The sequence below is a fragment of the Panthera leo genome, chromosome A2 (genome assembly GCF_018350215.1).
Source record: "Panthera leo isolate Ple1 chromosome A2, P.leo_Ple1_pat1.1, whole genome shotgun sequence".
Lineage (NCBI taxonomy): Eukaryota > Metazoa > Chordata > Mammalia > Carnivora > Felidae > Panthera > Panthera leo.
In genome coordinates this window covers 152096832-152117094 of record NC_056680.1, presented here as the reverse complement: position 1 = coordinate 152117094, position 20263 = coordinate 152096832, and the positions used below count along the sequence as shown (strand labels likewise).

Genomic DNA, 20263 nt, shown 5'->3' with positions numbered 1-20263 from the left:
CTCCTTTAGTTTTTATTTATGTGGGAAATTATGCCTCTATTTTGAATGACAGCCTTGCTGGATAAATAATTCTTGGCTGCATATTTTTTGATTCAGCACATTTAATATATCCTGCCACTCCTTTCTGGCCTGCCAAGTTTCTGTGGATAGGTCTGCTGTGAATCTGATCTGTCTTCCTGATAGGTTGACTTTTTTCCCCCTTACTGCTTTCATGATTCTTTCCTTGCCTGAATATTTTGTGAATTTGACTGTGATATGCCTTGTTGGTGGTAGGTTTTTGTTGAATCTAATGGGAGTTCTCTGTGCATCCTGGATTTTGATGTCTGTGCCTTTCCTCAGTTTAGGAAAGTTTTCCACTATGATTTGCTCACATAAATCTTCTACCCCTTTTTCTCTCTCTTCACCTTCTGGGACTCCTATGATTTGGTTATTCCTTTTTAATGAGTTACTGAGTTCTCTAATTCTTATATCATGCCCTTTTGCCTTAGTTTCCCTCTTTTTTTCTGCTTCATTATTCTGCATAATTTTGTCTTTTGTATCACTGATTCACTGCTCTGCTTCATCCATCCTTGCTACTATGGCATCCATTCGAGATTGCATCTCAGTTATAGCATTTTTCGTCCTGACTAGATTTTACCTCTTTTATCTCTGCAGAAAGGGATTCTATGCTTTTTTTTTTCAACCCCAGCTAGTATTCTTATTATTGTGGTTCTAAATTCTAGTTCAGACATCTTAGATATATCTGTGTTGATTAAATCCCTGGCTGTTATTTCTTCCTGTTCTTTCTTTTGGGGTGAATTCCTTCATTTCATTATTTTGGAGGAAAAAAAGAATTAATAAAATTAAAATTAAAAAATTAAAAACAACACAAAAAATCAAATAAAGGAAGCTAGATCCTAGGTGTGTTTTGGTCTGGAGTTGAAAGAAGCTTGATAGAATAGAGAAAAAGGGGAAACAAGAAAGAAAGAAAAAGAAAAAATTTTAAACTTTAAAAAAATGTATAGAATAAAATAGAATAAAATGGAGAAAGTAAAATAGAATTAAAAATTACCAAAAAATGTAAAAAAAAGTAAAAAATTTTTTATAAAAACAGAAAATAAAAATATTTTTTCTCTTTCTGTATCCAAGAATAAGAAAAGAGAAAAACAATGAATAGATGGATCAGTGAACAGAATGAAATCTGAATGAAATTACATCCAGTTTCTACTAGAATCACTTTATAGTCTGTAAACTAAGCAGGTGAAGAGACATGTGGTCATCCTCTAGGGCTTGGTTGCTGCATTTGAACAGGGCTTGGTGTAAGAGCTCCGTACTCTACTAGGTGGTACTGCTTAGCTTATTGCTGTGGATTGGTGTGGTGTGTGTGTACATGTATGCACAGGTGTAGGAGAGGTGAAAATGGCATCACACAGTGACCCAGTCTGTAGCATCAGAACTCTGCCCTACTCAACCAGCCATCAGGCACCCCTCCTTTATCTCCAGCTTCCATCCACTTCCTGCTTCTCCACTGTCTGCGACCAAGCTGTCAGCCTGCCAGGTGGCACTGCTTCCTAAATTTTACCTCAGATGGGGCTTTGTTTCCCAACCTCTCACTTTTGAGGGCCCTGCAGTTTGGGCCCGCCCTGACCCTCTGGGGGAGGGTCTTGCTGAGCAATGGCCAGGTGCCAGCTTGACTCTGTGAACACTTGTGCAACTGCAACACTGCAGAGACCCAGAGACTTTTCTGCATCCGAAAAAGTTTGCATGACTGTGTAGCATCAGTGGTTCAGGGACTATGGCAAATCACAGCACACAACTGGCACCAGGTTTCACCACATTCTGTTGTCCTTGTTCCAACACCAGCAAAAGTGGCTGTTCTCCAGGGTCCACTAGGACCTTTTCCTGTGGGGAGGCTGCACATCCTCTACCAAAGGTCCTCTCAGCAGGGGAACTGCCTCTCCCTGTGTGGCCCAAGGACCCTTTGGACCTTGCTACCAGTTCCTGGGGATTTGCCCTTCCCATCAGAGCACCGCCACGTATTGGGCTGAGGACTTTCCAGTGCTGCTCTGCCCTATTTATAGAGTCCTAATGGTATTGAAACCCTCTCCTTTCTCCTTTATCCCTTTCTTGTTCAGACCCTTCTGGGTGTTTCCACTCTTTCTTTTTCTCTCCATCTGCTTTTTGGGGGGAGTGCTTTTCCTATACCTCCCCGCATCTCTGTACTCTCTCCACAAACTAAATCAGCTCCCAACCCTCCATGGCTTCTTTCTTCCCCCAGTTCATCTCTCTGCACTGTGTATCTGCCAAATTCTGTGGCCCAAGTTATGCAGATTGTTGTGTTAATCCTCAGATCAATTTTCTAGGTGTGCAAAATGGTTTGTTGCTGATCTAGTTGCATTTCAGGGACAAGAGAAGCAGAGAATTTCCATGCTGCTCTGCCATCTTGGCCCTGCCCCCTCCCCCAATTAGATGCTTTAAAAATCACAAATGCCTGCTTTGTAATTCTAAGAAAAGGAATTGTTTTGAAATTTTCTGGAACACCCTACGTATTCTTAAGGAGAATGAAACAAAAACAAAATGAAACAAAGTACGTAGAGTATGACATCAAAATGGAAGACTCCAGTCACTTGGGTTTTTAAGAATAGAGTGATTTTTCCAGTTGGAATCAAAGATGGAGCAGAGAAGAAAGCAAGAGGTGAGGTGGGTGATTCCAGGGCCTGAGAAGGAATGGGTCCACACTCACTGACTGAAGACAAGCAATGAAGGAAGCCTGCAGAAGCTGAGAGCAACTGGCCAATAGCAGCAAAGGAGGGGCACCTGGGTGGCTCAGTCAGTTAAGTGTCCAACTTCAGCTCAGGTCATGATTTCATAGTTCGTCAGTTTGAGCCCCACATGGGTTTCTGTGCTGACAGCTCAGAGCATGGAGCCTGCTTTGGATTCTGTGTCTCCCTCTCTCTCTCTACCCCTTCCCCGTTCATGCTCTCTCTCTCTCTCTCTCTCTCTCTCTCTCTCTCTCTGTCTCAAAAATAAATAAACATTTAAAAAGAATAAAAACAAATAGCAGCAAGCAAATGGAGAGGAGTTTTCCAGCCCCATGGAGAAAATTCTGCCTAGAATCTGGAAAGATTCTTCCCCCCACACCTAGAAAGGAATGCAGCCCTGCCTACACTTTGATTTCTGTCTCCTGAGGCTCTGAGCAGAGAAATCAGTCAGACCCATACAACTTCTGGCTTACAGGACTGATGGAATAAATGTGTGTTGTTTTAAACAAGCAGTTTTGTGCTTCAAACTCCCTCACTGACTGTGGGGTCCTCCGGGATCTGGTTCTAGGCTGTGTTTGCAAATCCATTTCCCACTCCAGTTCCCCTGCACACTTCCCCCAGGCTCCATGAGATAGGTGAGACTTGCCTTCCATGCCCTTCCCACCCAGTGCCTCCTGTCCTGACTGCTAGAAGAGGGTGGGGGTGGGGGGCTTCTATCCCCTTCTCTCTACTTCTGGTGGCACTGCCCCTCCTTCAGGCTGGTGGCAGCCGTTCTAATGACTGGCTTCTCTCACTTCCAGGTTGGGAATTTCTTTCGCCTACTATGGAGTCATTCTGGCCAGTGCCGAGCTGCTGGAGCGGGACTTGGTCTGTGGCTCGCGGTCTGAGTCTGAGGTGGTGGTGACTGTGGGGGACACAGAAGGGAGCCAGAGTCCCTGCCACTGCCACATGTTTGCCCCCTCTGACTACCAGACCATGATTATCAGCACCATTGGGGAAATTGCTCGTAAGTGTCTACCTCTGTGTATTGGGTCCCTCTCTGTGGCTCCTGCCTGGTAGAGCTGAACAAGTCCCCACATCTTGCTGACATGTCTCCAGTGCAGATTGGTATAGGGAAAATCTGGAGGAGTAGAGCTTTGAATTACTGTATTATATCAATTCTAGGATGCGTGTTTTCCTCCATGTTTTGACATCTCTGAAAGTGAGATGTGTCTTACAGTGGCATGTTAGATTCAATTTGCAGCACTGGTTTTGTTTCAGTAGACATAAAATAATGGTACTTAAAAACCAATAGAACCTTGAATTTGATGAAAAACAGTATAAACCATTTAAAATATAGATCTAGCAGGGTTTCAATTAGTGATTGACCTACATGTTGTAATAAGAATCTTAGGCATAAAATATCCTTTATATATATGCCATTGCTTTTCATTCTTGGACCTATGAGGAAAAAACATATTGAAGGGGAATCCTGAGTTTGATGATCATGTTACTGGGTTTTGGCTGGAACACACATGAGGTTTGGATGAAGTTGCCTCTTTCTTAAATGACAGTGAGGAATCCTTGCCAATGTTGGTAAATGCATCTTGCTTTCAAGATTTCAGAAGTTGTTATTGTCATTTGCTTTCTAGTGAATCCTTTCAATATCCTGGGCATTAATTTCCTGGGAAGACGGCTGAGTCTTTCTATCACCATGGGATGTACCGCCTTATTCTTCCTTCTTCTCAACATTTGCACATCAAGGTATTTTCTCTCTGGTTGCTTCAGAACAATCTAGTTTTGTGCAGTGGTTTTAAGTTGGAGTTTCTTGACCCATAGTGTTCATTGGGGGAAAGAACCTTTCATGAGCAGAGTAGTGAATAGGCTGCTGGTCTTACTGGAATGGCCTTTCTGTTCCATGCCACCCCCACTTCCCTCTTCCACAGACCCAGCCCTCTATCAGCTATTCCAGGGTATAGGTGCTAGTGCTGGTGCAATCATTGCACCCACCAGGATACTTAGGATCTTTATGCAAAGCTTCCTGGAATCTCAGGACTGTAATTGTTTACCAAATTTCCCGGACCATTATTAAGATAGTTCAGGGAAACAGGTAATATACCTGTGGCATAAAAATTTATTTCACTATTAATTTGCAATCCTTAAATGTCCTCAATTATAGTATGTGTCATTCTGTGAACTGCATTGGTTTTGGAGGGTGGTGGCAGAAGATGTGCTAATCTGGGATTGGGGGGCAAGCTGGAATTGCCCACTTTGGGGAGGGGGGGACAGGAAGTTGGGTTAAAGGTTGGAGTCAGGCATTTACTTGAGGGCCCCACAATCAGGCCAGTTGAGAAGCAGCACCTCCTGGGACTTGGTTATCTGTAGGCGTGTGTTAACACCTGTAATGCTCAGTTATGTAATGTGAGCACTTGTCAGGGCCATGGAAGGCCCTCCATACTGCCTTTCCTAACTTCTCTGGCATCTTGTTTCCTAGTGCTGGCCTGATTGGCTTCCTGTTCATGCTGAGGGCTTTGGTGGCAGCCAACTTCAACACCATCTATATTTACACGGCTGAGGTCAGTTGTTGGGAGGGGCTTGGGTACACCAAGGCATGCAAGGTGAGCTACTCAGGGTCTCTGTCCACAGACAATGCATCCTAGCTTCTTTTGACTTTGAATGATTTTCTAAAAATACCTCCTAAAAATGATAGCAGGAGGTTTATTTGATAGCTTCCTCTGATCCATAAAGTCTAGTGCAAGCCAGTCTCTAAGAAGAAATTTAAGACCTGCCTTTCTTGTGACACATGTAAAAAACAACTTATTGTCCTAGCACTATGCTATTTTTCATCCATCTGTTACTTGCAACATGTAGCTTAAGTTTGAATAAAATAGAAATAGCTTAAACTTGAATATGGTATTCTTTATGAATTTATTAAATTGATACATCTATTTTATGCAAGGTACTACCTAAAGAAGCTTGAGAATTTCCTCATAAACACCCATACTGAAGAGCTAGTATTCCTAGAAATAAACAATATCTGAACAGGAAATTCAACCGTATTTTAACTGGTGTTGTCCTTCATTAAGCTAGAGAAAATTGCACTATAGGAACTGGTAAAGCTGTGCTCATTTTCTTTTCTGTCTTTCCAAGTTTTTATTTAAATTCCAGTTAGTTAACATACAGTGTAAAAATAGTTTCAGGTGTATAATATAGTGATTCAACACCTCCATACATCACCCATTGTTCATCCCAACAAGTGCACTCCTTAATCCCTATCATCTATTTCACCCATCGCCCCCTCCACCTCCCATCTGTAACCATCAATTTGTTCTCTATAGTTGAGTCTATTTTTTGGTTTGCCTCTCTCTCTTTGCTCGTTTGCTCTGTTAAATTCTATGTAAGAGTGAAATCATACAGTATTTGTTTTTCTGATGGACTTATTTCACTTAAGCATAATACTCTGTAGCTCCATCCATGTCGTTGCAAATGACAAGATTTCAGTCTTTTCTATGGCTGAGTAATATCCCATTGTGTGTGTGTGTGTGTATATATATATATATATATATATATATATATATATATATATATATACCATATCTTCTTTATCTCCTTCAGTCAGTGGACATTTGGGTTTTTTCCATAACTTGGCTACTGTTGATAGCACTGCTATAAACATTGGGGTGCATGTGCCCCTTTAAATCAATATTTTTGTATTCTCTGAATAAGTACCTAGTAGTGCAATTGCTGGATCATAGGGAAGTTCTATTTTTAACTTTTTGAGGAACTTCCATATTGTTTTCTACAGTGGCTACATCAGTTTTCTGGGTTTTGGCTTCATTTCTTGTTCTTTTTCTAGTTCCTTTAGGTGTAAGTTTAGGTTGTTTGAGATTTTTCTTGCTTTCTGATGTAGCCCTGTATTGCTATATACTTCTCTCCAACGACCACTTTACTGCATCCCAAAGACTTTGGACCATTGTGTTTTTTTTTTTTTTCAACGTTTTTTTTTTTTTTTTTTTTTTTTTTTTTTAATTTATTTTTGGGACAGAGAGAGACAGAGCATGAACGGGGGAGGGTCAGAGAGAGAGGGAGACACAGAATCGGAAACAGGCTCCAGGCTCCGAGCCATCAGCCCAGAGCCTGACGCGGGGCTCGAACTCACGGACCGCGAGATCGTGACCTGGCTGAAGTCGGACGCTTAACCGACTGCGCCACCCAGGCGCCCCTGGACCATTGTGTTTTTATATTCATTTGGTGTCATGTATTTTTGTTTTTTCTTTGATTTCCTTGTGGACCCATTCATTCTTTAGTAGCATGTTGTTTAATTTCTGTGTATTTATGGTGTTTCCAAATTTCTTCTTCCAGTTTCATGGTGTTGTGACCATAAAATTTGCATGTTAGGATCTCAGTCTTTTTGTATTGTTGAGGCCTGATTTGTGACCAGTGTGTGATCTCTTCTGGAGAATGATCCGTGCGCACTTGAAAAGAATGTGTATTGTGCTGCTCTAGGATGAAATATTTTGAATCTGGTCTAGTGTGTCATTCAAAGCCATTGTTTCCTTGTTGATTTTCTGCTTAGGTGATCTGTCCATTCATGTAAGTGTGGTACTGAAGTCTGCTACTATTATTGGGTTATTATCAACGTGCTCCTTGATATTTGTTATTGTTTTATATATTTGGGTGCCTCCACTTTTGTGGGCATAAATATTTACAACTGTTAGATCTTCTTGTTGGATTGTCCCCTTTTTTATGATATAGTGCCCTTCATCTCTTGTTATAGTCTTTGGTTTAAAATCTAGTTAGTGTGAAATAAATATTGCTACTCCATCTTTCTTTTGATATCCATTTGTATGATAAATGTTTACCCCTCACTTTGAATCCACAGGTATCTTGAGGTCTAAAATGAGTCTCTTATAGGAGGTTTATAGATGGGTCTAGTTTTTTTTTTTTTATCCATTCTGACACCATATGTATTTTTTTAAAAGTTTATTTGTTTTTGAGGGAGACCAAGACAGTATGAGTAGGGAAGGGTCAGAGAGAGAGGAGACAGAGAATCCCAGGCAGGCTGTGTGCTGCCAGCACAGAACTCAAGAAACCTGAACTCAAGAAACCATGAGATCATGACCTGATCCAAAACCAAGAGTCACAAGCTTAACCAACTGAGCCACCTAGGCACCACTGACACCCTGTGTCTTTTGATTACAGTCTTTAGTCCATTTACATTCAGCGGAATTGTTGATATGCATTTAGTGCCATTTTATTACTTGTATTATGGTTGTTTCTGGAGTTTTCTCTGTTCCTGTCTTGCTTTGTCACTTTTGGTCTCTCCTTTTCACTCAAATAGTCCCCTTTAATATTTCTTTCAGGGCTGGTTTAGTGGACACAAAGTCCTTTAGTTTTTGTTTGTCTGGGAAACTCTTTATCTCTCTTTCTATTCTGAATGATAGCCTTGCTGGATAATGTATTCTTGGCAGCAAATTTTTCCATTCAGCACTTTGAATATATCATGCTTCTCCCTTCTGGCTTGCCAGGTTTCTATGGAGAGATCTGCAGCTAGCTTTATGGGTCTTTCATTGTAAGTTAGGAACTTCTTTTGTCTTGCTGCTTTTTAGGATTTTTTCTTTAACACTCTATTTTGCAAATTTAACTGCAATATGTCTTGGTATTGGCCTGCTTTTGTTGATTTTTTTTCACATCTGACAGATACATAGTGTGTTTTATTGAAAGAAACTAAAACCTCAAAATGTTCTCTGAAACAAATTGGTTAATCAGTCCCCACCTTTTTGCTTCTTCACGATCAGGAATCCTGCTGTTAATAAAGCTTCTATCTTCTTATGACTGCCTTCATGTTCCTTTTCATCAGGTTTTTTCCTTTCCTGTCTAAACAAAGAATGAATGTGTATATAGTCTTGATGGGAGAGAGTCAAAGTCAGGATTTTGTCCCATGGCCAAGAGGAAGCTCCAAGATATTGTCTCCAAGGTCGTATGTCATCTAAAATCATGGACATGTAATAATAAAAATGATGATATTGTTGGCTAACATTTATTAAAGTCCTATTATAGGTGGTAAATTAATGTGCCTCTTTCTTTCTTTTTAGCCTTAGTTATCCCTTTACTTACAAATGCACCTAAGAAATGTTTATTGAATCACCTTAGATAGATGTTTGATTAGATTCATTCATTTATTGATACCTTCTGCCCATATGTTGGGGGTACAGCAGTGAACATAAGATATCCCTATTCTCAAAAAACTTAGATTCTAGTGGGGTGGGGGACAGACAATACGCAAATCTACTTGTCAGGTAATAAGTGCCGTAAGGAAAAAAAAACAAAAAGAGGGAAAAAACAATAGTGATAGAAGCAGAGTAGGAAGCATTATTTAAAAAGTTTATAAGGGTGGTCAGATAGAGGAGAATTACAAATTTTTGTTTTGACGTTTTGGAATTGTTAAAGTTTCCTTTTTCTCATAGAATAAATTCAGATAATCTAAATCCCTTTAGGGCAGCAATTCCAGAATTTGGACTCTAACTTGTTAAAGCTCTCTTGACATGCATTTGCACACCTTCAGAGATGTACCTGGAGAAGGCAAATAATCTAAAGAAGCATGAGCATATGACTCTAGAGGTTACTTTGCCCTTAACTTGTAAAACAACATTTGTAGCCAGTCTAATGTCAATCAGCAAAGGTTGACAGATGATTCATCCGTGTTCGTACCATTGTTGGTCCCTGTTATTGTTTTTCTCCTCACATTTTATTTATTTATTTATTTATTTATTTATTTATTTATGTATTATTTTAAAAATTTATTGCCAAGTTAGCATATGATGCAACAATGATTTCAGGAATAGATTCCTTAATGCCCCTTACCCATTTAGCCCATCCCCCCTCCTACAACCCCTCCAGCAGCCCTCTGTTCTCTATCTTTAAGAATCTCTTATGTTTTGTCCTTCTCTCTGTTTTTATATTATTTTTGTTTCCCTTCCCGTATGTTCATCTGTTTTGTCTCTTAAAGTCCTCATATGAGTGAAGACATATGATATTTGTCTTTCTCTGACTAATTTCACTTAGCATAATACCCTCCGGTTCCATCCACGTAGTTGCAAATGGCAAGATTTCATTCTTTTTGATTGCCGAGTAATACTCCATTGTATATATATACCACATCTTCTTTATCCATTCATCCATGGCTGGACATTTGGGCTCTTTCCATACTTTGGCTATTGTTGATAGTGCTGCTATAAACATGGGGGTGCATGTGTCCCTTCAAAACAGCACACCTGTATCCTGTGGATAAATGCCTACTAGTGCAATTGCTGGGCCGTAGGGTATTTTTTAATTTTTTGAGGAACCTCTATACTGTTTTCCAGAGTGGCTACATCATTTTGCATTCCCACCAGCAGTGTAAAAGAGATCCTCTTTCTCTACATCCTTGCCAACATCTGTTGTTGCCTGAGTTGTTAATGTTATCCATTCTGACAGGTATGAGGTGACATCTCATTGTGGTTTTGATTAGTATTTCCCTGATGATGAGTGATGTTGAGCATTTTTTCACGTGTCAGTTGGCCATCTGGATGTCTTCTTTGGAGAAGTGTCTATTCATGTCTTTTGTCCATTTCTTCACTGGATTATTTGTTTTTTGGGTGTTGAACTTGATAAGTTCTTTATAGATTTTGGACTAACTCTTTATCTGATATGTCATTTGCAAATATCTTCTCCCATTCTGTCAGTTGCCTTTTAGTTTTACTGATTGTTTCCTTTGCTGTGCAGAAGCTTTTTATCATGATGAGGTCCCAATAGTTCATTTTTGCTTTTGTTTCCCTTGCCTCGGGAGATGTGTTGAGTAAGAAGTTGCTGCAATGTGTTTGTTGATTTTGACAGGAGTTCTCTGTGCCTCCTGGGTCTGGATGTCTTTTTCCTTCCTCAGGTGAGGGAAGTTTTCAGCTATTTCCTCAAATAAATTTTCAGTCTCTTGTTCTCTCTTCTTCTGGGACTCCTATACTAGGAATGTTATTATGTTTGATGGAGTCACTGAGTTCACTAAGTCTATCTTGTGTTTCATAATTCTTCTTTCTGTCCATTTTGTTCAACTTCATTGTTTTCAATTTTTTCTTCTGTGTCACTTACTCCTTCCTCTGCTTTTTCCATCCTTGAGTTCTTGCATCCAGTAGGTTCCCAGTATCAATTATGGCATTTTTCATCTCTGATTCTTCTTTAATTCTTGTATCTCTGTGGTAATGGCCTCCCTTAAGTCTTCCATTCTTTTCTCAAGCCCAGTGACTATCCTTAGAATCATTGCTAAATTCTTCATCAGGCATGTTACCTATATCTGTTTCACTTAGATATCTGGCCATGACCTTATCTTATTGTTTCATTTGGGATAAATTCCTCCATCTTGGCATTTTTGTCCAAATCTCTGCCTTCCTCTGTGCATTAGAAAGGCCTGTTATCCTTCCTGTTGTTCAGAGTAATGGCTTTGTGAAGAAGAGGTCATATGGTGTCCAGGCCTGGTGCTTCAGTAAGTGAGTGACTCTGGTGTTTGTTGTGTGCACTCTGCTGTTGTGTTTGGGTTGCTCTGTCCCTCAGGCCAGTCATCTGGAGAGGCTCTGCTTGCCTGGAGAGGCTCTGCTTGCCTGCTATGGGCAGTGTTTGGAGCTTTGCCAGAATGTGATGAGTTTAACTAGCTGTGCTCTGGTCTGCTTGTTAAATGAGACCTGATGCTGCTTCACTAGAACTGAAGCCTTGAAAAACTCCCTGGTTGGGAGATGTGGTGTGGATGGGGATTTGTGCTAGTCTTCTGGGAGGACCCTGCCACCCTAGGACTGAGGTACACTTACCCAAGGAGGGCAGTACAGGCAGAGTGCAGGGGGAAGCTATGTTCATTTTCATCTCGGGAAATGCAAAAGTCTGTTTGTTCAGATTATAGATATGGCATGTCAAAACCATTAAAGCCACAGTGAAGAATACTCTTTTCTCCCCATACAGATAAAAATAGGAAACTGGCATATTTGATATGAGTAATACAGTGTGTTTCTAAAGTTATATTTGAAATATTCAACTTAACGTATTTTGGGGCAAATTGATTTAAAAGGTCATTTCTGAGTAATCTTTGTGATACTTGTTGTCTAAAAAAATCAAAGGTATATACCTGAAGATGATTATCTTCTATTATCCCACCCAGAATTGTCAAAACATGTAAAAAAGACTTTATTTTCATTGCTCTGATATCGTCACCATGTATCTGAATCCATTATTTTTAGTCATTTTCAGCCTCATTTTCCAGAAAAAGAAAAAAGCTTCCAAAAAAGGCACTCAACTCCTAGACCTTCTCTTACAAAAACGGTGGTTTCAGCTAGGCCAGAAAGCTTCTTGATTTTGTATTTGACAGATGCTACTTAACAAAATGTGACTGAGGAAAGGGGCTATGTGCTTTGCTTTAGTGAATGAAATAAAAACTACTGGTATTGTATAGCTTTGAGAGAAAATTCTTGAGTTTTGAAAAACCATTCTTAGATTAAGTATTCTCCCTATAATGTGTTAAATACAATTTGCTTACTTTTGCCAGTTCCTATAAGAATTTGGAATTAATAAAGTCTAGATTAATGAAGTTTTATTATAAATGTAATAAAGTTGCATCAAAAAAGTAGATTATGCCATAAGATTCTTTTTTCTTTTAAGTATGTTCCACGCCAAACATGGGGCTTGAACTCAGATCCCTGAGATTAAGAGTTGTGTGCTCTACTCATTGAGCCAGCCAGGGGCCCCAGGACATAAAATTCTGCAACAAGAATGTGATGAATGGTATAGCATGTACCTGGCACACTGGTCAAGTCTTTTCACTGTATCTGTATTAAAGGTTTCACTGAATCATTATTTGGGGAGGATTTTCTTTCCCTTCAGTAGAACCACTTTATTTTTTATTTATTTATTAAAACAATTTTTTTTAATGTTTGACAGAGAGATAGAGCATGAGTGGGGAAGGGGCAGAGAGAGAGGTAGACACAGAATCCAAAACAGGCTCCAGGCTCTGAGCTGTCAGCACAGAGCCTGATGTGGGGCTCGAACTCACAGACCGCGAGATCATGACCTGAGTCGAAGTCAGACGCTCAACAGACTGAGTCACCCACGCACCCCATTTATTTATTTTTTAAATGTTTATTTGAGAGAGAGGGAGAGTGCAAGCAGGGAAGGGACAGAGAGAGAGCGAAACACAGAATCCGAAGCAGGCTCCAGGCTCTGAGCTGTCAGCACGGAGCCTGATGTGGGGCTCGAACTCACAGACCGCGAGATCATGACCTGAGTGAAGTCGGACATTTAACCAACTGAGCCACACCAGCACCCCATTAGTAGAACCACTTTATACATTTATAGCTTTAAAATGGAAACCTTCTGTTTGATTCCAAAGCTTACCTTTTTGAAATTATACTTGGAATATTCAATTAAACATATTTTGGAATTTGGTCATTTAAAGGATAATTGCTAAGTGTTTATCATTTCTCTGATATTTAAGAATGCAAAGTTGTATGCCTGAGAACACACATGTCCTGTATCTCATATCCTATATATCTGTATAGAATATCTGGTATTTGAGGGGCATCTGGGTGGCTCAGTCAGTTAAGTGTCCAACTCTTTAATTTTGGCTCAGGTCATGATCTCACCATTGTGAGATCAGGCCCCACAATGGGTTCCATACTGAGTGTGGAGTCTCCTTAAGATTCTCTCTCCCTCTCTCTCTGCCTCTCCTTTGCTCATGAGCACATGCTTTCTCTCAAAACAAAACAAAAAACAAAAAAAGAAAGAAAAGAAAAAAAAAAGTCTTGTATTTGATATATACCAAAGCTTGGCAAGGGGAGGAAGGGAAGGGGACTTGGGAAGGAAAAAGTCCAAGCAAACTGATGCTTCTTATGCTCCTCCCTCCAGGTCTATCCCACAACGATGCGCGCTTTGGGGATGGGGACCAGCGGCTCCCTGTGTCGCATTGGTGCAATGGTGGCACCATTTATATCCCAGGTACAGTCCAGGAGTTTTTGTAGGGGGGCGGGGGAAGAAGTCTAAAGTAGATGGGGAAAGATGCATTCCACGTCCTTTCAAGTTAAGGGTTTAATCAGGGATTTCTGTTTACTTAGTGATTTTTCTTGAGTTGCTGAATGAACTCAATTTTTCTTGAGTTGAATATGGGTTAGGGAGAGAGGCTAACTAAAAGCTTCCAGGCTTGTAGCTGGTCAATAAACTGTATTTCATCTCATGCAGGGTTTGAATTTTGTGGGGCATTGTTGTGGGAAGATAGAAAAGAAATGGAGGATGCGAGGAGCTTGCGCAGTTGAATGACAGTTGGTTTGAGCCCTGACCCTATTCTGGGGCACAACTGAAAAACAGACTATAGAAGTGCCCGGAGGCATTTGTGGGCAGCATAAGTCTAGTGCTAGGGCAAACCTAGTGCAGACTGGGATAAAAATCCAAAGGTGGCCTGGAATCATGGATGGACCCTTGTTTGAGGAAGGATATAGGCAGATATGGTGCTACACATGGTAATGTTTCTTCAGAGGGCTAAACAGCTGGCTCATCTTCACTGGTCCTTCTCTTTTGGCCACAGAAATGGAAATCCACCCAAGCTGACTGCAGCAAAAAGACAGGAGTGAGGCTAGGCCCTGGGAGAATCTGATCCAGGCAGCGGTGGTAACAGGGACTCAGGCCCTCTCTTCCTCATGTCCGTCTGGGCCCATAGTCACTCCTTTGCCTTTCTGAGCATTCAGGATTTACCCCACTCTCCCTGAAGACCAGTACTATGCTTGCCTGTGTACAAGGCCATCCCATGAATCTCAAACGTAGACCCTTAGATCCAGCCACCAGAAGACACTGATGCACTCTCTCTGCATCCGTAGAAAGGGACTGTCACTAGTCATGTCTGGTCAGATGTTCATACTTGAGCTAAATCAGTTGTGACCAGGAGTCAAGGTTACCTACAAATGCAGCTGGGGGAAATGCAGTTTTCAAAGAAAGGAGGTTGTTGCGGGCTGAGCAGTCTGTCTCATGTATTTGCTATAAAATTGTTTGTGTGTTTTTAGCTATTTTGGGAGTGCTTTTTCCACTCATCTTAAGGAAAAATGAGGGCAGCTTTTGTCTAGTGATTTTCAAAGTTCTGTTATACTGACGACTTCACAATTTTCAGAAAAGAACATAGTGGTGAAACACAGAAGTAAATTATTAATCCTGTTTCTGGATGATCAGGCCAAGGTATAGTTTATTTTCCAAGCTTTCATTAGAAATTGAGACTGTTTTTCAACCACTTGAAGGAGGTTTTCTGGGTATTTGTGGGTATTTACCCTAGAGACCACATGGCTTTTAGTGGTTTTGTGGACCAGGAAAGATTGCCTACTGGGACTGAGTCTTCTGGGGCCATAAGGCTCTGGTCTGCTTAGTGTCCTGCAGCCAGAGGGTCACAACTTTTTATAGTTAAGTCACTCGTCTCTATATCTGCCCCCCCTCATTTGTAAAATAAAGATCAATGATAGCACCTACAACATAGATTTGTTCTGAGCATCAAATGAGATTAACACATGGAAAGCACTATGACACATAGTAAATAATTAATGCTACCTAATAGTAACAATGATCACTAATAGGGCCAAAATGCTAAATATTCAAACAAATGTTTCTCAATCACAAAAGTACTTTTAAGTCCGGTATTTCAATCACGATACAATTGGAATGTTTTGCTTTCTTAACAGATCTGGAATGGGAAGTTAGAATCCACTCCTAGGATATGTGCCTGCATTTGGGGTGGGGTGAGCTGCTTCCAGTGAGGTCTTCGTGTCGCTCTAATGAGCTCATAATCTGTCAGCCTTCCCTTGGACGTGGTTCTCAAACTTCAGTGTGTGTCAGAATTACGAGTAACACGGTAACAAGAAGGTTGCTAGATTCCGGCCAGAGATAGATGCTGGTCTGTGGGACCACTACAGTAGTTGTAACAAGTCCCCAGAGCAAAGCTGATGGGATTGGTCTGTGGACCGCCTGCTGAGAAGCACGGCCATCAACAGGGAAAATACCAACCAAGAGACAAGCTTTCCTTGCACTTAATTCTTCCTCTTCCCCCTTCCCTTTTCACTCCCCTCACTCTTGCCTCCTCCTCTTCCTCCTCCTGTTGCTCCTCACTTAGGAACCTCTTGTAATGACCCACTCAACAAGCTGACTCCAAAATAATTGTCTGCAAATTCTAGAAACAGTTTGGCAGCTGGCAAAAAAAAAAAAAAAGGACTCAACTAGCTACCATCTATATCTGACTGAACAGAATTGAGACTTATTTTATTCCAACTCAACACCCCATCACCACTTACTACACACTTGGCTCTGTGCCTGGCATTGTTCTAGTTTTATTTAGTTGTAGCAGTAAATAAGTCAGACAAGTTTCCAGTGGTGGGGCTGGAGCTGGCCTGCCCTGGCTTGTGAAAGTGAACTGTTAAGTTTTCAGGAAATTTTACAAGCTGGTTGTGGTCACGGTGGACCTTGAAATTACCCTTGGTGGTAGTGTAGTATGGAAATTAGCATATGGTAGCCGTGGGACTTTTCCAGGGAAAGCCTACTGTTAACGCTTGGCAGAACACCCACCCCAAGATTCTTGCTCTCAAGAGGCTTCCTTTCGAGTTGGGAATTTACAAATATGAAATAATTATGATAATTTCAGATGATATAAGTGCTGTGGAGGTAATTTGATAATCGAAGGGGTGGCAGGCAAAACCTCTCGGGGAAGGTGACAATGGAGTTGAAACCTGGAATATGAGAAGTTGACAACTTACAAAGAGAAATAGCATTTCAAGTAGGATGACTGGTGGTGCAAGGGCCTGGAGATGCGGCTGAGACTGGGGTGTTCCAGGAACAGAAAATAGCTGTGCTGAGTTAAGGGGAGAGATGTACAGGGAGAGAAAGTGCCTGACAGGCATATTGAGGAGTTGGGATTTTTTTCTGAGGAGTAGTGGGAAATAATCGAAGGGTTTTAAGCAGGGAGGTGACATGATGAATTTTGCGTTAGGTTGAGTTGAGTTGATTTTTGTGTATGATTTAAGATAGCGGTCTAGGGGCACCTGCTTGGGATCCTGTCTCTCCCTGTTTCTCTGCCCCTCCCCTGTTCACCCAGGTGTTCTCTCTCTGAAAATAAATAAATAAACATTAAAGATTTTGGCTTAGGTATCAGGGTAATGCCGGCCTTGTAAAATGAGTTTGGAAGTGTTCCCTCTTATATGTTTTGAAGGAATTTGAGAAGGATTGGTATTGATTCTTTAAATGTTTGGCAGAATTTACCAGTGTAGCCAATGGTCTTAGACTTGGGTTTGTTGGGAATTTTTTGATTACTGATTTAATCTCCTTACTAGTAATTTACCTGTTCAGATTTTCTATTTTTTTTAAGGTTTATTTATTTATATTCAGAAAGAGAGAGCATGAGCAGGAGAGGGGCAGAGAGGATTCCAAGCAGGCTCCATGTTGTCAGCACAGAGACTAATATGAGGCTTGATCTCATGAACCGTGACATCATGACCTCAGCTGAAATGAAGAGTCAGGTGCTTAACTGACTCAGCCACCCAGGCACACCCACATTTTCTATTTCTTCATGATTCAGTCTTAGTAGACGGTATATTTCTGGGAATCTTTCCATTTCTTCTAAGTTGTCCAATTTGTTGATATAATTGTTCATAATAGTCTGTTATGATCCTTTGTATTTCTGTGGCATTAGTTGTAACATTTCCTCTTTCATTTCTGATTTGAGTCCTCTCTCTTCTTGGTGAGTCTAGCTGAAGGATTGTCTTTTTTTTTTTTTTTTTTTACCAAAATAGCTCTTAGTTTTATTGATCTTTTCTATTGTCTCTTTAGTGTCCATTTATTTCCACTTTGATCATTGTTATTTCCTACATTCTATTTTTTTTTAATGTGTATTTATTTTTGAGAGAGAGAGAGAGAGAGAGACAGAGTGAGAGTGGGGAGAAGCAGAGAGAGAGGGACACAGAGCCTGAAGCAGGTTCTAGGCTCTGAGCTCAGCACAGAGCCCAATATGGGGCTCGAACTCACGAACTGCGAGATCATGACCTGAGCCAAAGTCAGACACTTAACTGACTGAGCCCCAATTTCCTACCTTTTATTAACTTTAGGCTTCATTTGTTCTTTTTCTAGGTCCTTGTGGTATAAAGTTAAGTTTTTTAGTTGAGATCTTTCTTATTTCCTGAAATAGGCTTTATCACTATGAACTTCCCTCTTAGAATGGCTTTTTATGTATCCATAAGTTTTAGTATGTTGCATTTCTATTTTCATTTATCTCACGGTATTTTTTTATTTCTCCTTTGATTTCTTCTTTGACTCCTTGGCTGTTCAGTAACATGTTGTTCCATTTCAACATAATTGTGAATTTTCCAGTTTCTTCTTGTAATTAGTTTCTAGTTTCATACTAATGGGGCAAAGGGTACTTGATAGGAGTTTAGTCTTCTTAAATTTATTAAGACTTGTTTTGTGGTCTAACACATTTATTATCTATCCTGGAGAATATTCCATGTATCCTTGAGAAAAAGGTGTATTCTGTTGCTTTTGGATGGAATCTGTATATATGTTGAGTCCATCTGGTCTAACATGTCATTTAAGACCAATGTTTCCTTATTGATTTTCTGGTTGGACAATCTATCCATCGATCAAAGTGTGGTATTAAAGTCTCGTATTATTGCTACTTATTTCTCCCTTTGGTGTGTTAGTATTTGCTTTGTATATTTAGTGCCTCTCTGTTGGGTACATAAATATAAGTGCTATGTCATTTTTGTTGAATTGATCCCATTATCATTTTGTATTGCCTTTCTTTGTCTTTCACAGTCTTTGTCTTAAAGGCTATTTTGTCTGATAAAATATAGGTACCGCAGCTTTCTTTTTGTTTCTATTTGCATGGAATATAATTTTGCATCCCTTTGCTTTGAGTCTGTTTGCATTTTTACATCTGAAGTAAGTCTCTTATACACAACATTGAGATGGGTCTTGTTTTTGTAGCCATGCAGCCACTCTGTGCCTTCTGATTAAAGACTTTAGTCCTACATTTAAAGTAATTATTGATACGTATGCACTTACTACCATTTTGTTCATTGTTTTCTGGCTTTGTTCTTCTTCTTCTTCTCTTGCTTTCCCTTTGTGACTTGATCATTTTCTGTAGAGGTTTGCTTGGATTCTTAATCTTTTGTGTATCTACTCTAGGTTATTGCTTTGTGATAACCACGAGGCTTATGTAAGACCTTGTATAGATACAACAGTCTATTTTAAGTTGATGACAGTTTAAGTTTGAACTCATTTGTAGGCATCCATTTTTTTACTTACCCATTTTATGTTTTTGATGTCACACTTAACATCTTTTTATTTTGAGTATCCATTCACAGATTAGTGGAGGGGTTTTTTTTGTTTTGTTTTTTTGCTACTTTATGGGGTGGGGCAGAGGGAAAGTGTGAAGCTGGTACTGCTTCTCTCGAGAGTGGTGTAGTCAGCCCCTAAATGTATGTTGAAGTGGAAGTCTGCCCCTCAGGCCACACCTTGAAGATAAATGAATCGGCCTCTTTACAGAAAGACTGGTTGTGTGTTTGCCATGTTTCAATGTGTTTCAATCGGCCGTGCCTGCGCTGTGCTCTGGGTGGGGTCAGAGGGCAGGCAGCCAGCTGGCAACTGTTTCTGTCTGTTGCGGTCTTATGGGACCAATGAATAGAAGTTCTGCTGGCCACTAGAACCAGATGACCAAGGGGTGTCCCTGGGTGGCAGCCACCAAAACTGGGGCAGACATATGTTTAAGCTCCTTTCCGGGAGATGCTGGTGACCTGGAGTGAGCCAGAGGGAGAAGATGGCACTCACCCTCTGAAGGGTCTGGGGAGGATTACAGTTGGCCCCTAAATGTGTATGTAGTTAGACACCTGACCACAGGCTACAGCTATGAAGATCAGCTAATTGGCCTCTTTTCCAGAAATCCAGACAGACAGAGTTTCTGTGTGCTGGCTTTCCACTGCTGTGTCCTGTGGTGTAGCTGGTTACAGTACAGGAACTGTTTGCTTGTTATATTCCTGTGGACCCATAAACTTCAGCCCTGCTGGCCATCGGAGACAGGTGATCAGATGTCTCCTGGGCAGTAGCCACAAAAACTAGGGCACCAGACATGTGCACGAGCTCCTTCCTTGGAGATACCAGAGATCTGGAGCAAGGTCGAGGGAGGATGTAAAGCTGGCAACTGCTGGCCTCCATATTTGGAGAATATTTCAGTAAATTCCTCGTTGTGGTTCAAGTAGATGCTTGCCTATCAGGGTGATGCTTTAAGAGAAGAAAATAGGCCTCTTTCACAAAAAGACTGGATGTGTTTCAGTGTGTTGCCTCTGTACCCTGGGTGGGGGTGTGGGAGGGTGGCAGTTGGTGGGGGAGGGAGAGCGGGGATGGGTGGGAGGGAGGGGTAGGTAGCCAGGTGAGTTCATGTGAGCCCTTTAAGAACTGTTTCTCAGATTGATGTGGCTGTGTGGATCTCATGGATACAAGCCCATTCATTGGCTTTCAAAGCT

The 20263-nt window shown here is 40.8% G+C and overlaps 1 protein-coding gene across 1 annotated transcript in view; it reads left to right on the top strand.

The window, feature by feature from the left end:
- Positions 1-20263, top strand: part of SVOPL (SVOP like) — a 63576-nt gene that overhangs the window by 35388 nt on the left and 7925 nt on the right. Inside the window, exons 9-12 of the mRNA XM_042927644.1 lie at positions 3542-3747; positions 4373-4484; positions 5215-5296; positions 13635-13724. Of these exons, the coding sequence (XP_042783578.1) occupies positions 3542-3747; positions 4373-4484; positions 5215-5296; positions 13635-13724 (490 nt within the window). The remainder of the gene's footprint in view (positions 1-3541; positions 3748-4372; positions 4485-5214; positions 5297-13634; positions 13725-20263) is intronic.